This window comes from Vidua macroura, chromosome 8 (assembly GCF_024509145.1).
Source record: "Vidua macroura isolate BioBank_ID:100142 chromosome 8, ASM2450914v1, whole genome shotgun sequence".
NCBI lineage: Eukaryota > Metazoa > Chordata > Aves > Passeriformes > Viduidae > Vidua > Vidua macroura.
The window spans coordinates 15392977-15412211 of record NC_071578.1 but is presented as its reverse complement, the minus strand read 5'-3'; the positions used below and the strand labels follow the sequence as shown (position 1 = coordinate 15412211).

Below are 19235 nucleotides of genomic sequence, written 5' to 3'. Positions count from 1 at the left end.
ACTGGCACTGAGCATATTGATGTTACACTGGGGAAAATTGTATTTACATGTTTTAGAGCACTGAATTAATTATAACATAAAATAAAACTTTGTTTAACATGTGTAAAGAACCTGTTCTCCAATACAATATTCCACGTAGGGATTGAGATAAAGTATTTTACCAAGCCTAGGAAAGCTATAAGCTATAAGGGAAGTGACCAGTGTTCAATGGTTGATTAGTAGTCTGGAAAAAAGACATGGAACAACCAAAACAGATTACTCAGCCTTAATGCCAGATCCATTTCTATTTTTTTGTTTTTTTGCTTCCTTGCTGCTATTCTTTTGAATAAGCCTCTTAAAGTCAACTTGTCAATTTTCCAGTTCCTATGAAAATATCTCATATAATTTCAAAATAACCTTGAAATGATTTATTTTGACAATTTTAATGTTATAAATCCACAAGAGGAATAGATATTTTGGCTTCTGGGTTATCCCTAGGCAAGGGAAGAAATGGATCCAGTATAATCTATATACTGCACTATGTATATATTTTTTCATGGCCTCAGGAAGACTCCAGAGCTGAAAGCTCTGTATTAATTTTGGATGCTTAGTTTCTATTCTGATGAGAAGTATTTCTTTATATCTGCAATAATACAGTTGAAGCAGCAAGAGCCATAGGGCTTAGAAAATGTCTGCAATACTTTTACAATTTAATCTTAAACTCAGGGCCATAATTGCAGGAAACAGGTTTTGATTAATTTTCCTGAAACTCAGCTGTATATCCATCTGTGATAAAATAACTGAAATTATAATTGATAGACCTGATTTAGGAATTTTTCCACCTTGCTTCCGCTCCTGAACATGAGCCATGAGAACTGTAACATATAACATTTCTAGTGTGTTGTGACGGACTGGTAGAATCCAAATTCTCTGCTGTGTTAAAAAAAAAAAATCCAGCTTGATATGGGAATAGAGGTATTTACCACTGAAGTAGATTTGTGCTGAAGTAGATGCAGAGGCTGTAGGCCTGTTTTATTGTGCTCACCTTGCCCTAATAGAAATTCAGGGAGATCCAGAACTGGCTGCAACGTGACACTGGCAAAAACGTTGGTGCAGTTCTGCGATGAGCAGTACCCCCTCCTCCAGATGAGGAATGTAAATGGCCTCCATAATCTGCTCTGCAGCTGTTTGGAGGTCACTGGGTGCAAAAAGGTGGAACTGAGCTATTCAATCAGCTGAAGGCCTGGTTGAAATTTTGAGATGATTTGACTGATCAATATTATTTGGATAGTCTTTGCAGGCAATGGCTGTTTTAAGGAATTAAATAATCTTCGCACCTGCCTGGAGTATTTCTGTTACAGAAGTCCCAGCTGGTAGAGAATGAGTGATGTTTCTGCTTGTGTAGCACCTGCTTTTGATTTCGGAGGGGAAACAAGAAAATTACTTCAATGGGTGGTGACATCAAATACAGTTGTTCCCTGGCAGAAAGCATGTTACCTCTATTTTACTAAGTGAAAGCACGTCTCCCTTGCATCATGGACAGGTTCAAAGCTCCAGCTGCTTCCCAGAGGAAGAGACAGAAAGGGTTGCATTCCCCAAAACCTTCCTGCAGTTATGAAATAAAGTTCAGTAACTTTGTCATTTTTATTATGCAGAGGAAGATGGGGATGACCAGAAGGATGTTTTTGATGGAACTGGGAAGAAGAAAAGGTTTCAGAGTAGAAAGTGAGCTAAGGTAGGAAAATATTTATATGTTTTGAAGTAACGTGTAGTAATGTTGTTTGAAACATTTAAATTCAATAAATACAGTCATACAAGTGGCCGTGATTGAAGCGTTTGCCTAGGTTTTTGGTGGATATACTTGGATCCTTCCATTCTGAATATGTTTCAGGAGTTCAGTGGATGTTCCTAGCATGTGGTTTATTTCTATTGTCTTCTGGACAGAGAGCAAGGAAAGCACAAAACTTAGCAAAATATCTATTTTTTCACTTTTAAAATGTCCATTTCTAATTTATCTTAAATCTGTCAATTTTCATGTGTCTGCATATAAATTGTGTCTTTAGCTTATCTGAATCACTCATTGTTTATTTCCCCTTTGAAGTCAGGTTAAGATTAATCTAAATTTAGTGGCCAATTTTGAAAATGAACGAAAGTTAGATGTACAGGAATGGAAACTGTGATGGGTTAAGGGGGGCATTTGTCTACGTCATCTCTGGTATTATAGTATTTAACTTTTTTACCCTAATGTGAGTCTCAAAGTTATGGCTTATGCTTTGGTATAATCTGGAAGAGCACTGGAGAAAAATCTTAGGAGTAAAATACCATGGATGTGGCATTTCAGTGTGAAAACACATTCCAGATTCAGGTTTGTCTGGTTTCAGCAAATCAACTCATTCTGAAGGAAGCCTTCCTCCAAACAGTTCTTTACAACAGTGCTGGTTATGTCATTATGCAGTTTTCCAAAAGCTCCATCATTATATAGGTTCTCTGAAAAGCTGGAGGAAAACCAAGTATTGATCATGTCTCTGGATCTGCACTAAGAGAGAGTGCAGCTGAGTCCTCCTATAAAGGTGGATTTCCACAGACTTCTTTTCAATCCCATCAACTTTGAAAGTCTGAGGAAGAAGTGAGGGTAAAATAATTTATAAAGCAAGATTGAAGCAGGTATTGAACAGAAGGAGGCAATTAGCATCTGATGCAAAATTAATTGAATTCTTGGGGAAAAAAAGAAATGAAGAGTTCTGTTCTGGATCCTACATTAATAATCTGTAGAGGACTGTGTAAATGCTTTATCTGAGCTGCTTTGACACATAGGTATTTATTGCCAGCATTTTAGACTTTCTGTAAATTTTATGAGGCAGCTGTTATGTTTAATTTCAGCTTAGCTGCTACTGGATAAAACAAAACTATTTAACTGTTGATTTTTGCTTTTGAAAATGCCACAGGAAATGCTAAATTTGTTATGTTCCGTGCCAAGAAAATAGCACAGCTGTACAGGTATGAGAGAAAACTGGAGCACAGCAGCTAAACTGCTGCTGTGAGCATAGTTATGGCAAAGTTCCCAGCTCTGCAGCTTGGTACAAATACATAACATATGAATATTTTATATGAAGTGAAATAAACCACAGGAAGCAGAAGTTCTCTGTCTCTCTTTTTTTTTTTTTTTTTTTTTTAACTCAAGTATAAAGATGTGACAGTTTAATTAAGATAGGACCTAGCAGGGTTAAATAATAATAAACCCAACAGTATTTCATGGAGATTCACTTAATCTGTGTTTGTAATCTTTTAGAAAAAAATAAATTGGGATTTATTCTTTTTCAATGGACTCTGCTCTACAAGTTCCACTACATATCATGACACACATTTCTGAAGTACATTTCTTTCAGTACCTTTCGTATAGTTCCAAAATACAATACGTTTATTGCATTGGAGAATTATTTGGTAACAGTTTTCTATGGAGCAATTCCAGTATTTGTCATTGTGATTTCATGACTTAATGAAATTGGTGATCACTCATTTGAATAAGGATCACAGAGATAGGCCAAGGGATTTTTTTTGGTTTACTGGAAGGTAATTTGCTTTGAAGGGTTGTGCAGTCTGCCTTTAACAGCACACATCATGCTTTGAAGTCCACGCTAACCAGTAATTGCCACCAGTGGTGTCCTCTGCTTTGACAGGCTGATGGCTGCACTTCTCCAGGTGTTACAGAGGGCTGCAGAGCAATCTGTAAGGGCCTCCATTGGGAATTTACTGTATATATGCAGAAGGCTCTCACCATCATGGGCACAGACTTTCAAATAGATGTGGCTGCCATTAAGAAAATTTATGTTCCAACTCCAGCTTTCCTTTTGTAAAAATAGTGTCAGATAGTGACACTGCCTCTCTGTGCCTTTCCTGCAAGGAGTTTAGGAATCTGTTGCCTGATAGAAATTAATGTTGGAATATATCTTCTAGATTCTTCATTTCCATCAACTTGTAGAATTTAAGTATGTTCTCCTTTCTCTTTTTTTTTTTTTTTTTTTTTTTTGTATGTGAGTGACAGCACCCTCGTGGGATGCATAGGGAGCAGGAGTACTCAGAATCATTCAAAATTTCCTACCAAATCTGTGTTTTTCTAAACTTATTGAGAAACATCAGCAGGACAGATAGAAACTTACAGATCATCCTAAGTAAGCATGTAATCTTTTTTTGAAACACAGCTTTGTCCCTGTCCATTATTTTCCTGTGACAGGTACAGAAGTGTCTATTTTTAGTCTTTAAAAGGATCACCTTTTAATTAGGTGATCCTTTCCACTGTTGTTCTAGTACAACAACTGAAGTTTACTGCAATAACATTTGTGCTGTTGTATTTTTAGGCAATGTACACCATTTAATGTATTGAATAAAAATTCAAGCTGTAAATTTTGTATTCACTAAACCATCAGTTTTGTTATACTGGCTTAGCAGCAAGGAAATGGTGTTTATATGGAGCATGTAGGTCATAAGACTTAATTAATGAACCATTGGCAATGCCATATGTAATGAACAGCTTCATACAAGTAAAGAAAACTTAAGTATACAGAAAGATATTACTAGCTGTAAAGTTTTAAATAATTATTATTAACTGACTTTAATGTTGCAAAGCTTTCACTCATTGATGAGGAATATTGGGAAGAGGCTGTCAGGTATTGTCAAGCAACCTTTTAATTATGGTACTACTTGTGTAAGCTAAATATTTTCAGAATTGCAAAGAATGTGTATTAGGTTAGTGTCTATGGAAGGTAAATGATCCTTCAAGAAAGAAAATGCTGCACTTACAGGAGCTGTCAGACTATAGTCTTTCCTCAAGGCACAGTCAGTGACTAGAATAAATATATGATGATATGAAAACTTCAGTGCTTCCCACATCCTAAAGTACAGTATATACTACAATTGTCAGGAAGTGGATGGTAAGTAAATACAAAAATAACAGCTCTGTATTTATGTACTGTTGGATTCAGTGAAAAAGAAAAGAAAATTTTTTGTGTACTTCTTGACAGTGATTCTGTCACTCATATTGTGGCTGAGAACAACTCTTACCTGGAGGTGCTGGACTGGCTGAAAGGACAGGCTGTGGGTGACAGCTCTAGGTTTGAACTACTGGACATCTCCTGGTTTACAGCCTGCATGGAAGCAGGAAGACCCGTTGGTTCAGAAATGAAGTACCGTCTCATGGTAAGCCAGACCCTGCAGCGTGAGTACAGTGACATCCAAAATGAATGGCTGTGGTTTTATTTATTTTTTAACCTAGTATATATACCTGTGTTGTTTTATGATTTTTTTTCCCCTGTGGAATTTGCATGAGTAATTCACACAGATTTAATGCAGTAGAAACACCTTCCATGCCTTCTTTATCGGTGTCTGGTAATGCTGAGTTACTGTGTCGTCACAGGGTACAAAGTGGTAAATACAGAATCACAGAATGGTTTGGGCTGGAAGGGACCTTAGAGATCATCCAGTTTCCACTGCCCTGCCATGGGCAGGGATACCTTCCACTAGATATCCACTAGGTTGCTCAAAGTCCATTCAGCCTGGCCTTGAACACTTCCAGGGATGGGGCAGCCACAGCTTCCCTGGATAACCTGTTCCAGTGCCTCAACACCCTCACAGAAAAGAATTTCTTCTGTATAGCTGATTCAAATTTCCCCTCTGCCAGTATAAAGCCATTACACCCTGTCTTATCACTGTGCCCTTGTAACAAGTTCTCTCTCCAGCTCTCTAGCAGCCCCTTAAATTACTGGAAGGCTGCTGTTAGGTCTTTCTGGAGCTTCAAGAGGCTTCAGTTCCTCTGCAATATCTATCAGTGTTCTGGTACTTGTGGTATTTGCTCAAATACATCAATACCATGGTAAATATCCCAGGGAGAGCAGTTCAATTGGCTGTTGATGGCATTCTTGGCCTCCTCAAAACAACGCAAAAATATTACAACTTTTGCTGTTGCAAGGTGATCAGCTAACAGCTGGGCCCTTGAAGGACCTGTGAAAAGAAGACTGATGTAGTCTGTGGACGTCTGTTTACAGACTTGGCACCATCAAGTAAAATTGTGCTGAGAAAAAAAAGTTTTATTATATTCTATTATCTCTCAATAGAAGCTGTAAGTCAGAGGATATTGAAAATGGCAGGCTGATGATTTGATGCATGGTGCTTGACCTTGAAGAAATGGATGATGATTTTTTCCTCTGATCTATATCTGACAAATTACCTACTAATTTCTCAGATTGGAGCATAGTGAGGAGCAGTGGTACTCAATACCTCAGCACAGACTGTGAGTGAAGGGGGTTGGGTGGGGATGCCAGGCATGCTGTGCCCAGCTTGTGCCACTGAGCCATGAAATAGGCCCAGCACTGCAGCTGGATGAAGCTGTCCCCTCGTTCTGCACTGCCCCAGCCTCACAGTGATGGCTTTCATGTGCACCAGCAAAGAAATTCATTTTATATGTCAAGAGAACGACAAGTCTGATCTAAAGCTCTCTGAAGTAAAGTGAGGAGGGATTCCTGCTGATTCCTGAGGGTCTGGATTAGGCTCTGTGTGACCACACTGGGACCAGGGCACGATGTGCAGCATGTGCTCTCCTCTGAGGCACAGAATACCTGAATATTTAACAGCCACATTGCACTGTTTGCTGCTTCTTCATTTTGGTATTTAGATTATGAAGGATAATTCATAAATACCATCCTTTCCCAAGAAAAACTGTAACTCCTGATTATTTTTTTCCAGTCATATTGCATTTTCATTGCCAGAAAATGTTTTCCAGATTTTTACATACAAGAATCACTGTTTAATAACAGTTTGGGCTGGGGGGGAGGGGGAAGTGAATACACCAGATGGAGCTGTCGCTCTCAGACTCAGCATGATTCCATGACAGAATGTGTGTTTATATTTGAAATCCCTCCAAGGATATATTTTTGCAATAAATTTATAATATTTTTCAATGAAAATGCTGCAGAGAGAATACATGAAAGAAATTAGTACAAAAAGAAAAAATACAAAAGGAAGCCTTGTAACTACTGCTTTATTTTATCTTACAGGCCATAAAAATATAAATACAGGGAATGCAAAGAAGTTCTCTAAACAAGTAATGCATCAAAATGATGAACAAAATCCTGTGAACTTTCCTGAGAATTTCACATCAGCATTAAAAATAAAACAAACTACCTTTTATGTACATTCTTAATTTCAGCAATATGAGCAGACCTATAGATTCAGATAGCTCAGAAAATGTGCTCTCATAATTTTTTTTTTCTTTTCAAAGCTAGAAACATCTTTGTCTTTCTTCAAAATTCTTCCAATTTTTTTTTAAGTCAATGAGAAGTTTTTTAAGTCAATGAAACTGCCTTGGTTTTATATAAAACTCCTTTTGGAATATTGGTGTAGCATAAATGTCTGAAAAATGTATAAGCACTGTCAGGAGATCATAATTATACTGTGAGACTGACTCTGCAAGTAAAAGCTTATGTTTTTATTGAAACATAAAGATTTCATGCTAATAAATATAGAGTATAATAAGGAAGCTAGTGACAGCCATGCTGGTATTTTTAAAGTTTATAAAACCAATCTTAATTATATAGTTGCTCTGAGGTAATAAACATTTTGTAAAGCAAACAAGGAGAAAAGAATTCTAGGCGTGTAGTGAATTTTAGAAAATTTTCTTGTTGTAGTGTCACCATGCTAATTTTTTATCTGCCTTGAAAAATGAGGAAAGATTGAAGTAAAGGTTAATTTTCTTTTTAAGTACTAGACCGAACTCATACATAATGTAATTTAATTGGAATTTCGCTGAAGACAAATTTGGTTCGTTATGTCAGACTTGTAAAATGTGAAATGAAAGTGAATTAACAAACCTTGAACTCAAGCTAAGCTAGATCATTAGGGTTTTGAAGTAAAAGGAATGGATTGCAGTGGGGGGAATGTTTTGGGTGAAATCTTGTCCCCATGTAGTTTTGTGGTCAAATTCCCATTAATATCAATAGCAGTAAGATTTCATCTTTCAGATCCTACAGTAGGCTACTTGGAAGGTTAGTCTTCATTCAGGACATTTGTTTTATTGCATTAGTAAAAAGAAATGCCCTTCTTCATGCAAAACAAGGGGAATAAAGTCAGAGTTACAGATCATTAGCTAACATCCTAATTACAATTGCCAGTAAAGTACATCTTTCTGTGGTAGTGAATGATCCAAGAGATGCTCTGATGTCAGTGATTTATAGAGAATAAAAGGTTGGTTGACCAGATTTAAGATGGACAGAATTATTATTGATTCATTCAGTCACAGTTGACTTTTAGGGTTAGTAGCCATCATTTAGTTTAATAAGCTTTGGAAATATGGTAGCCAAATATCTGCTTTGAAAGGGAAGCAAAATATTTCTGTGGCAAAGGTCAGCCCCTGTGCAGAGACACTTTTCCTAGCACAAGCAGATGGGTATCATTGACAATAGCAGGACATGGGCACTAATAGTTACACAAGGGCATTGCTAGAAAGTGCTGATATTTCCTGGGTTATGGAAGAGAAAGAGGCAGAGGGGAGGTGTTCGGAGGGGTAAAAAGAGAGGAAGAGATCCATAAGGGCTGCTGCACACTCAGCAGCCTTAAGAACTGTACTGTGACTGCATCTCTTCTGCCTTTTCCTCAGTCAGAACCCAGAAGTTGCTAGCTAATTAGGTTTGTTTGTTTGTTTGTTTTTTCCTAGACAGGAAAAGAGGTTTATTTATTTGAAGAAAGGATTTTTCTCCACATTAGGGAAAGAAAGTACCATCTTTTGATCCTTTGTCTTATCATGTGTCAGGAAACATATTTAACATTTTCTGGAGCATCTCACTCTGTTTCATTGCGAAAGAGAGAGGCTGTAAGTAATGGAAGAAATCCTTCATACTGACAGCCTGAGCTTCTCAGGAAATAAAAATGAAACTTATAAACTGTCTGCCTTCTCTTCATAAAATGCTGGCTATCAGAGGACTTTATTATTTGGTCAATGCTGCCTGGGCTTTACAGAGCTGCTGGCTGCTTGTCTCTGTGCACTTCATTCACTGCTGCTTCATTTTCTCCCTGTTGTTTCCCTATGTCATTTTACTTCTTGTGTGTTACAAAATAATTTGACAAAGAGCAAAGTAGTCCCCCACAATATTAATTCTGCAACCAAGTCTGTCTGCTTTACAAATTGATGCTAGTGGGAAAGGCTGTTTCTCCTGTTTATGCCATGTGGAAAATGTCACTGTGAAAGAATAGCAAGTGACATTCACTGCAGCCTGGATGTGGGGTAGAAACTCTAGTGATTAAGTAGCCTACACATGGGGATATTTTTCTGTGGTTTCCCCTGTGCAGTGTACTGCAAATTCATTTTAATGTAGAGTTATCTAAAAAAAAAAAAATCAAACAAGGAAATGTTAATACTAATATTTTTCCATTTTTCTCTTGTCTTTAGTTCTTTCTTCCCAATAGTAGAAATTATTTTTGGTCTATTGAGTTTCCAGGATTCCTTGTTCTACACTGTAATTGCTATTGGTGGAAATTTAGGTTTGTCCTGTAATCTGTACAAACAATTTTTTCCCATCTAGTTTTCCCACCAAATATCAGTTTGAGCAGCATCAATTCTGCTCAAGTTCTGCTGCTGATAGATCATTTCTATAGTTCACATGCAGGCATCATAATATTCCCTGCAAATCAGACTGTAGTAATTATTGTTTGCCAGATGTTTTTGCTGTTAATTTCTATCCAAAATTTCTTCTTGTTGTTATATATAATCAAGTCCAGTTGACTAAATGCATAACACTTATTGATTAAGGAAAATTTTCAAATATCTCTTCTAAGGCAGGAATAAGTTGTTTATGTCCAGTCTATCACACTCTTAAATGCATAGATTTTCTGCATTAGTTTTGCCCTCTTCCACAGTACCAGCTGATGCTGCATGTAGGGCTCTTGTTCTCTGTGAGTCTGTGTCCTAGAGAAGGTAAAAGCTTATTATATATTCTATTCAGTAACATTCTGTTTGTTCACAGTCTTTGCAGCTGGCACTATAATTTCAAGCAGTATAGTAGCACTAATCAATCATAGTTTATATGATTTAAAATAAATTTTAAAATATAATTCATGAATGTCTGCAGACGTGAATGAGTTGTGTTGCTGTCCTGACTGAAACCCATTTTGGTTATTCCCAAGACTGGTCTTACACATAAAATTGCTTTCTTCCTTTCAGGGTATGCTATGAAAACCACCACATAGTTCACTGCTCCCTTAGTTGTGCAAGCTCCCTTAGTTGTGCAAGCTAATACCTTTTGTGTGTGTGTGAATACTGTTATTCAACTATTTTGTATCAAATACAAAGGCAATTTAACATGAAATTATAATTGGGGTTGTGGTTATGAAGATACGCACATGCTTATAGGTTTGCTAGCCTTTGTGTCATTGGATACAGGGGAAAAAGGGCTCATCATTCCATTTTTGGTGTGAAAATTTCTTTTATGTATTTTCATGACATTTTTTATTGTAATTGTTGAACCCTTTCCCTATGGCTTTTGGATATTGCAATGCAATAGGTTTTTGACACATCTGCCAAAAGTTTTCAAGCAAAAGGACCAAGACCAAGAAATACAGGGAAATGCTGACGGTACTTCATGTTTCTAAGTATTTCAGATTTGGCACGTTAAAGAAAGTGAAAGAATTGAAGGACTGGATATATAAAGCAGCAGAAAACCAGTGTGAGTTTGCCTTTTTCTAGGCGCTTCCTAGTCAGGTTATTCACAGGTTGAGGACTTGTGCTCAGGACTCTGTTGCCAATGGGGATATGGGTCCTGTCAATGGGCAGGACTCTGAATCCTGCCTTTTAAGAGAATTCCCATCTTTCAGGGGTGGGTTGCCCACAGACCTGTATGACCTTGGTCTGTTTTGCATGGCGCAAAATTAGGTGAAAAGTGAATGAGCATGGAGGCAGCCTGGAGATTGGGAAATGCCCATTCAGGTCTTGGCATCTGGCTCCTTTTCCTTGCTTTGGTGAATGTGTAAAAATGATGTCTGGATTGGATCAGCATCTATGGGAATTGGCTAAGGGAGAAACCACATCACCAACTGGCTGTTGGGTGAATAAAGGACGGTGATTACTCTTCTGTAGCTGTTTATAAATGTTTCCTTCACTCTAAAATGACTCCAGAATGAAACATTTAGCTGAATGAATTAAATCCAAAATAAAAAGTTTTCTATCATTTTACCTGCAAGCGGGGAGAAAACTCGATTTCCAATTCATACAAAAATTTTTCCTCCACTACTGAATTAACTACAGACTGAAAAAGTCAATTGAACATTTGCCTTTGGTCTAATATCCCTAATCTTGTATTGAATAATCTAGTGTTTTCTGGGAAAACTCTGTGTTTTAGAGCTTATCTGCTCTTAAAGTTTTGTAGTTTTTCAAAATTACTGCAGTAATGGGAGTAGTAGAGACACACATCATTTAGAAAGACCTTTATTTTTTTTTAAATGGCAGTGCCATTGAAATCTCCCTGTAAGAACTTACTGCAGAAAATAAAGAATCCCAGTAATCACCAGATAAACTGTACTGTCAGTCCAGCCAATGTGAAATCACCTGTTTTTCATAGGAGGATGACAGGAGCATTATTATTTTCTTGCCTGCTCTTCACAGGTTTGTATTTTGGGCTCATGAAATGTACTTTTTTGTATTTTTAGGCTATTTGCCATGTGTGTCACTAACTCTTCTTTTTTTACCCTTGTTAGGAGCAATCCCAGTCTCCTCCTCTGAATACACCTGAATTGGAAATGCCAGCATTTATTGCAACAAAAGTATCTCAGTATTCATGCCAGAGGAAGACAACTTTAAATAACTACAACAAGAAATTCACGGTAATATTTATTCTATCTATAAAATAAAAACTAGTATAATTAGAATAATTACTATAATACTGCCTCAGTACTTGCTTTCTGTGGCATCCTCAGCAAATTCATGAGTAAACAGGCAGCATAACAACAATTTAAAAAGTTGTAAATCTGCCATACTTAAATTAAAATTGAGTGCAAGCTTAATTGCATCCTCTAAGTATTGCTGAAAGCTTAACACAGTGGATCTTTAAATACATTAATAGCTTGTAAACACATGAATTTTTAAAACAAATGATAGAATAACATTCCAAAAATGTTTTTTAGCCTTTCATCATAGTCTTAGTTGATGAGCTGGAAGTATGATAAACAAAAGTTTGGTTTAGGTGAGTCTAAGGTTCTTCACAGTTGCTCTGCTGCCCAAGTTCAGTTCTTCAAAGTATGGTACTAAACTTCAGATTTTCACAACTGAGCAATCATGAAAACAGACTGCATGTTAATTACTTTAACATCACAAAAACCCCTTTGAATTATCTAGTTAAATAGAAATCTTGGAGACTGTTATATATCCTAGTTAATGACCAAATTGCACATTTCAGAGGGTATGAAGGGTCTGAGTCCTCTGGTCTAAATTCCTCTGGAGTTATTGTGCCTAATGGCTCTAAATACTCAGTGACCACTATTCAAAAGGAAACATTTCTCAGAGACTCTAACATAGTGCAATCTAAATATATCTGGCATAGTTACATGCATATGTTTCAACTATAATACCAAACACTTCCTCATTTTTCTAAAGCTTTATTATGTATTTTGTTATTATATATAATTTTTATGATTCTACTTTGTGTGTTCCTGTAAATACATACAAATATTTCAAGAAAGTATTATTTGTAAGTTTCATATAAGAAGAATAGCAACAGATATCAGTTGTCAGTGAATATAAACCCTTTACAAGGTAAATACTAAAACCCCTGGGTATTCAGAACTAAAGATAAACCTACAAGGAACTCAAAAATGTCTTGATCTGGGAATGCACAGTTAAAAATTAAACAGCCTAAAATTTGGTTTGTAGTTATGCTTTGAAATAATCAGCAAGTACATCAAATATATGTTACTATTTGTGGTAGTCAAGTAGGTTAAACTGTTTGCTTATTTACAAAAAGTCCCTTTTTTGAGCAACATGATGGGAACTGAAGTTTGACCCTGAGGTTGAACTAGAGACCTCCTGAGATCCCTTCCAACCCCAATGTTACCAGCATTCCCAAAACTGCTTCTTTTGAAATGGCTGCATTTCCCTACCTCCTGCTAGAAAAACAAGGCTTTGACTGTAACCATTTAACCTCTTGAAAGCAGCAGTTCTTTTTCACTGTTTATAAATATCAAATACAAGCTGCTGTAGGGGAAAATGTCAGACCAAACACAGTATGACTGAAACTATGTAAAATACCAAACTTCTTGGAGAAATGGGAAGTAAGTGTCTTAGTCCTTCCTGAAAACAGTAGAATGTGGGACCTGGTTCTTTGATGAATTTTCTATATTACAACATTTTGTCAGACATTCTAAAGGTAAAAAATTAAAAAGAATGTGATGGATAATGGCAAAGTAAAATGGTTGCTCCCAGAAGGCACAAAGTTGTTGATTTAATTGTCATTAGCATTTAGACCACATTCTTTGAGTGGTTTCTGTTATACCTGTGTTTCACAGAGGCAGTCCCTAAATTACTTCCAGGTTTATCAATGCAGCAGTCTTAATGTCAAAGTACAGCTTGTATTTGTTAAGTGAATTTAGCTGAACACATTAGAAGTGGGGCAGTTTGATGATGGGAGTACTGAGATTCCCTTCTGTTACCCTATGTATCAAACATTTCTGGGGAGGCACTGGGTTTTGTGGTAACAAAGGTGTCAGTTTTTCATCTTCAACATGTTTTGGGAGTAACTTCTCAGAGTTGATGCTGTGTTTTGTTTCTGGAGCTGGAACTGGGCAAGTTTATATTACATGAGTCTGTCTAGAATCAGCATCTTGACAGTTGTAATGGAACTCCTCAGGGCTGTTGCTCTTACTCCTCACAGCCAAAGCTGGCAATGACAGCTGAAGGGTTGGGTGTTTATGGGCTGCCAGAACTGGCCCATGCCTTGGAGAACTGCCAGTTAGTCTGCCTAATGTCACAGGAGCCTGATTTTTAGATTTGCTGTTCTTTTGTTGGCCGTGTATTAATCCTCTAATTCATGTTCTCAAGTGAAAGCATTCCAACAGATTTCTCAGTGCAAGCACTTAGCAAATGCACTGAAGCATTGGTGTAATTCACTTGTGCATGCTGTGGGCAGCCAACCATTAAATGACAGATTTTCCTTGGGTCAATACCATACATCCTGAAAACTGGGTCCAAACCATCTTGAGTTATATGTTGATGGTAGCATTTTGTTATAACAACCTTATTCTGTGAGTCAGGCTTGCAGATTTTCCGTTTTCTTTAGTTAGCTTGTCTTCTGATTGTGCCCATAACAGGGGTACAAACCTATTTGTTAATGCATTCTTTGAGAATTCTTGGATTCTTCCTTTTACTGGACTTTGCCCTGATATGTTGTATCCAGTTCCCGTTTCAAATAAGTAGGAGTTGTGTTTGAGGAAGTGTAGTAATTACATTGGAACGGTCACTAATAGGCAGCAATGTGGGTGCAGCACACACACATCCTGGTTTCTTGGGAGAGGCACTTTAGGGGACTTTTTTCCTGAAGAAATGGATAGTTGATGATCCTTTTTAATCTTGAGTCCTGTTCTGCATATATTTCATCATGAAAGACTATTTATTTAAAAAAAAGTACCAGAGATCTTTGATGGCAGCTCATGAGGAAAAATGGTGATTTAATCTACTAGGTGCAATTTCTATGTTCAAATGTCTCATGTTTCCTGTCTGTTGTAATAACCAGAAAATAACTTGCAGAACATTACAACAAACCAGTTTTACACATGGAAGAAGCTACAGAAGGGTTGACATAAATTGCAGAAGTCAAGGTTTTGTTATTGCATTCAGTATGGGGCTAGTCCCAGTTAAATAATTTATGAGCTGTTGTGTAGTAAGGCTTGTGGTGTGAAGAATACACTAAGAATGTCAGATGCCAAGGAGTAGACAGCGGAACCATGGTTCAGTTGATGGGGTAGAGATGCAGCTGCTTCAGACTCAGTCTCTGTGCAGTCTTTGGGTCCCAGTGTCCCCTGGCCTTGGGGCAGGCAGTCTGGGAACCCCTGCCCTGGGCTTTGCTGACCTGGCTGGTCCAGGAATGCACCTGAACACATCACCCTACTCACAGGTGAGCTGTGGCTGCTCAGATGGGCAAAGCTACAAAACAAAAGAGCAGGTCCTTTGAGTAGAGTCTGTACCTTAGTAAGTTTCCTTTATGTTTGTCTTAAATATTAATGTTATTATGGAATATAATATTCCAATATTGTTCTCTGGCTTATTTGTAACTATCTTCCCTCTCCCACTAAAAAGATGCGCTTGGAGGCTGCATTGTATTCTCTTATGCTAAAATAAAAGGAGTCATTCTGCTGTGCCCAGGAGGGGTTGTTGGATTTGAATACTAATATCAGACTGCAATAAAATTCAGAAAGACATTCTTCTGTGAGGAACATACAATTTAGTTCTTACAGAAGAAACTAATTAAGTCAGAGGCAAATGGTTCTGTGATTCTGAGCCTTTTTGCTAATGCTACTGGATGTTACTTTTCTTTGGCTGTTACTCATGGTAATGAGAATGTGGATGTTTAGCACGGGAAAGATGCCTGGTTTCCTTTCCACTATGTTAGAGAAAAATAAAAAAGAAATATTTCTTTCTTCTTCTGTATCTACAGAAGAATGTATCAGTTATGCCAATGGCTCAGGCAGTTATTATTATTATTATTAATTTCATTTTAAAATATACCTCAGAAGATCCTCAATTTTAGTTTTATAATGGACTTGGGAGCTGTGTAGTAGCAAACCACTAACTGGATGGATACTCTTAATAACATGTAGTGTCCCACTGACACAGCTTCCTTCAGTAAAAATTCTGCAGACTGCACCTCTGAATTATGATGTGAATGTGTGCAAAGTGTATACCTATTCAAAAGTAATTAATTGTTTATTCTAAGGGGTAAATATGTATTCAAAATTTTAAGATAAATGGGAAGGTAAAATACAAAGTATAAATGCATCTTCACTCTTCAGCAGTTTAAATTTGTATGCTATAGCAAGTCTATGTTGCTTTCTTTGACCATATTTATGTATGTAATATATATTTTGTATTTTATATTTCTCATTACACAGTGTGTCTATTATGTAGGTCACTGTTATGTGATTAACACTCTAACTGCATTTCTGTGCTGTATCAGCAGACCTTTTTTCACATTTGTATTGTTTTGTTTTACATAATGTGAAATAATATGAAAGCTTCTCATGAATTCCTCTGTTTCAAGAAATGAACTTGTTATTGTTTGTTATTATGAGGAGCAACTGGAACTAATATATTTATTTCTTGTAATAGTGTTTATGCAGGGACCCTGAGATCATGCACATTATGCTTTTATTGTTACATTCTCAGCTCCTTTGTTTTTCTAGCTGATGTAAAATAACACGATAGAATCTTTAGATCTGGGAAAATGTTGGGCTTTTCAGTCCAGATACAAAACCAAAAAAATCAGACTGAACAAAAAGGGGTAATTTCATTTATTTGGAAGTCACTTTAGTCAATATTGCAGGTTGGCCTCAATTGTTTAATTCTTTTTGAAATAAGCACTTGGAGGTATTTATTTTCTCTCTTAACCTATACAAAGGTCATTCACATGTCAGTTATCTCCTCCTACCAAAATCCAAAACTGACATTTACAGTGGTGGAAGAGAGAGGAAAATTATTTGAATGAAAGCTGCATTCTAAAACTTTGGTTGCTTTTGAATGGTCATCAAACACTGATGATGCTGATGTGATGAGAAGTAGGACCCGTCCTTTGGATTTGCAACCTACAAAATAAACAAGTGGAAAAGAGTGATTGAGAGGGAAAGCAAATTAACTCAAATTGTTGTTCTGAGTATAACAGTTTCTCAAACACATACCATGTAAGATTTTTGGGTTTTTTAGTCACAATTTGCTATATAGTTCTTTGGCAGATTGAATTTATTTGTACAACAGCATGTTACTATTTTTTAAATTTGTGCTGCGGTAGTGTTTGCAGACTCACGTAATGCAGGGGCCTTTTTTATGAGAGATGCTGTACAAGCACATTGTGAAAACATTCAAGCCCTGGCCTGTTCACAGTCCTAATAGAGAGTGAATGGGAGATGCCAAGAGAAACAATGGTAGGAGTTGTGGAGCAGCTTTCCAAGGTCTGGCAGCAAAGTTGAGAGTGTAGGCATGGCTGCAAGACAAGTGCCCTCTCCATGAAGCTGTAATAAATTCTTTACAAAGCAGATTAGATTTAAAGTTTGGGGGTTTCTTTTGTGAAATATTTATGATTTCTGTTCCAGCAGAGTCTTAAACTGAGTTTATTAAAGACTGTTTTGCAAGTAGCAGTGGACCAGCTCTGGTGTTGTTGTTGAGCAGGACAGTAAGAAATAGCTCTTGGGACCATTAATTTGTTTTGCTTTTCTGCATGACCTGTACTCTGAGAATCATGCTGAATGTTATTGGGTCAGCTGTTCAACAGACAGAAACTAGCATGGTCTTACTGATTATTATTTTATTTCTGAGAATAATTCTCATATATCAGTTGAGAATCTTGCACTTTTTGTTGGTTTCACATGAGTGATTTTGAGCATTCATAGCATTTTAGTCTGTGTTTTTAGCATATGTAAGGTGATTACTGGTAACTTTGTGTTGTTAACGATATTTTATCTTATTGGCTCTTAAATACCAGATATTAAATGAGAGTCAGAATTCTTCTCTACATCTGTCACCATTCTTATTTTTAACACAGTTCAGCAAAATCTTAATGTTCTTTTGGATCTGACCCACTGGAATCTGGAAGTACATTTAAACCCACATTTTTGCATACTCCAAATCTCACCAACAAACATTCCACAATTTCAGAGACAGAAGTAAAATTTTCAATAACTGAAGAACTGAAATGTAGCCCAGCTCTGTTGCATATTTAATTAGAGCAGACCCTGCAGACTACTCTGAAGATAATGAAATTCTCATGTGCTGGAAATCTCTGGAAATTTAGTTTCCTTTTAAACTGGTACTTTTTAAACAGGTAATCTGAATATTCATCTGATTGATAAAGTGAAGGTGAGGTGCTTCAAGTAAGACATATAATAGTTTAGAATAAATGGTCAATAACTTTCCTTTTTGCATCACCATAAGCTGACTTCACCAGTGATCTATCTATTAGATTGTAGATTTTTATTAAATAGTATTAGAGTTTTATACACTTTTCCCTCTAGAATATTACTCAATATGAACTATACTATTTGATAGACAGCAATTCCAGTTTCTGTCTTTTTTTAAAATAAAGAAATGTTTTATTGAAAAGAATGTTAAAAGTAGTTTTATGTTAAAAGACATCTGTAATTAATTGCAGCATTTGCAGGCAATGTGGGTTTTTTTTGCACAGAGAATAATGAATATTCAATACTCTTTAATTGTTTATTTTAAACAGCTTAATGAGCTTCACAAAGGCAGGAAAACACTGAAAAATGTAAACTAGGATCATAAAAATGCTTTGATTATATTTTCTCACTGACTATCAACAGCCTCTGAGTGAAATGCTTCACGTGTCTGTATTTTTCAATAGTGATGGTGGTACAGCTTTTCTGAGAACTGCCCTCCTGGCAGTGGGAAGGGACTGACACCTCTCTGCAGCAGGGCTGGTGCTGGGATATGCAGGCACAATTATCACAATGGCTGATTATTCAGTGTAGAACACTTCAGATGTGCATGTGAGAGGCTGCCTTTTGAGAGTGAGAAAAAACATCCCAGGACTTTTTGAGCACTCTAAACAAGATGGCTTTGCCAGTCTCTGGCATTATTAACACATGCTGCTGAGCAGCTGCTTTTGGAAACCACTTTTCTGGCTATGTTTATCAGTATAGACTATTTAAACAAGAATGTATCAATTATATCTTTTTAACTCTGCCTCTGATTAATGCTTTTAGTATTAGCTGGAGTAAGAAATTTCTTGGCAAACACTGCTTTCTTGAATACTTATGTGTACAAATTATAAAGAAAGAAGAGGAAATCAAAAGTAATCTTAATTTTGTGAGCTGAACTGTTAATCTCGCTTGAAGGAACAATTAGCATATTCTATTCCATAGTAAGAAAGAATCTTTGAAGCCAATAAAGAATAAAACGTGTAAGAACCTGGGAGAGCATCCAGAAAGCCCCACAGCTGAGGAAACATCTGAGTCCTGTTATCCCACTTGTAAAATATATTTTCCCAGTTGCTTTGCAGTAC

General features: G+C 36.7%; 1 protein-coding gene across 1 annotated transcript in view; it reads left to right on the top strand.

Moving 5' to 3' along the window:
• The first annotated feature begins 1514 nt into the window (after window positions 1–1514).
• DNTT (DNA nucleotidylexotransferase) overlaps window positions 1515–19235 on the top strand; it is an 82654-nt gene continuing 64933 nt past the window's right edge. Inside the window, exons 1-3 of the mRNA XM_053984125.1 lie at window positions 1515–1714; window positions 4998–5172; window positions 11713–11838. Coding sequence (XP_053840100.1) covers window positions 1515–1714; window positions 4998–5172; window positions 11713–11838 — 501 coding nt within the window. The remainder of the gene's footprint in view (window positions 1715–4997; window positions 5173–11712; window positions 11839–19235) is intronic.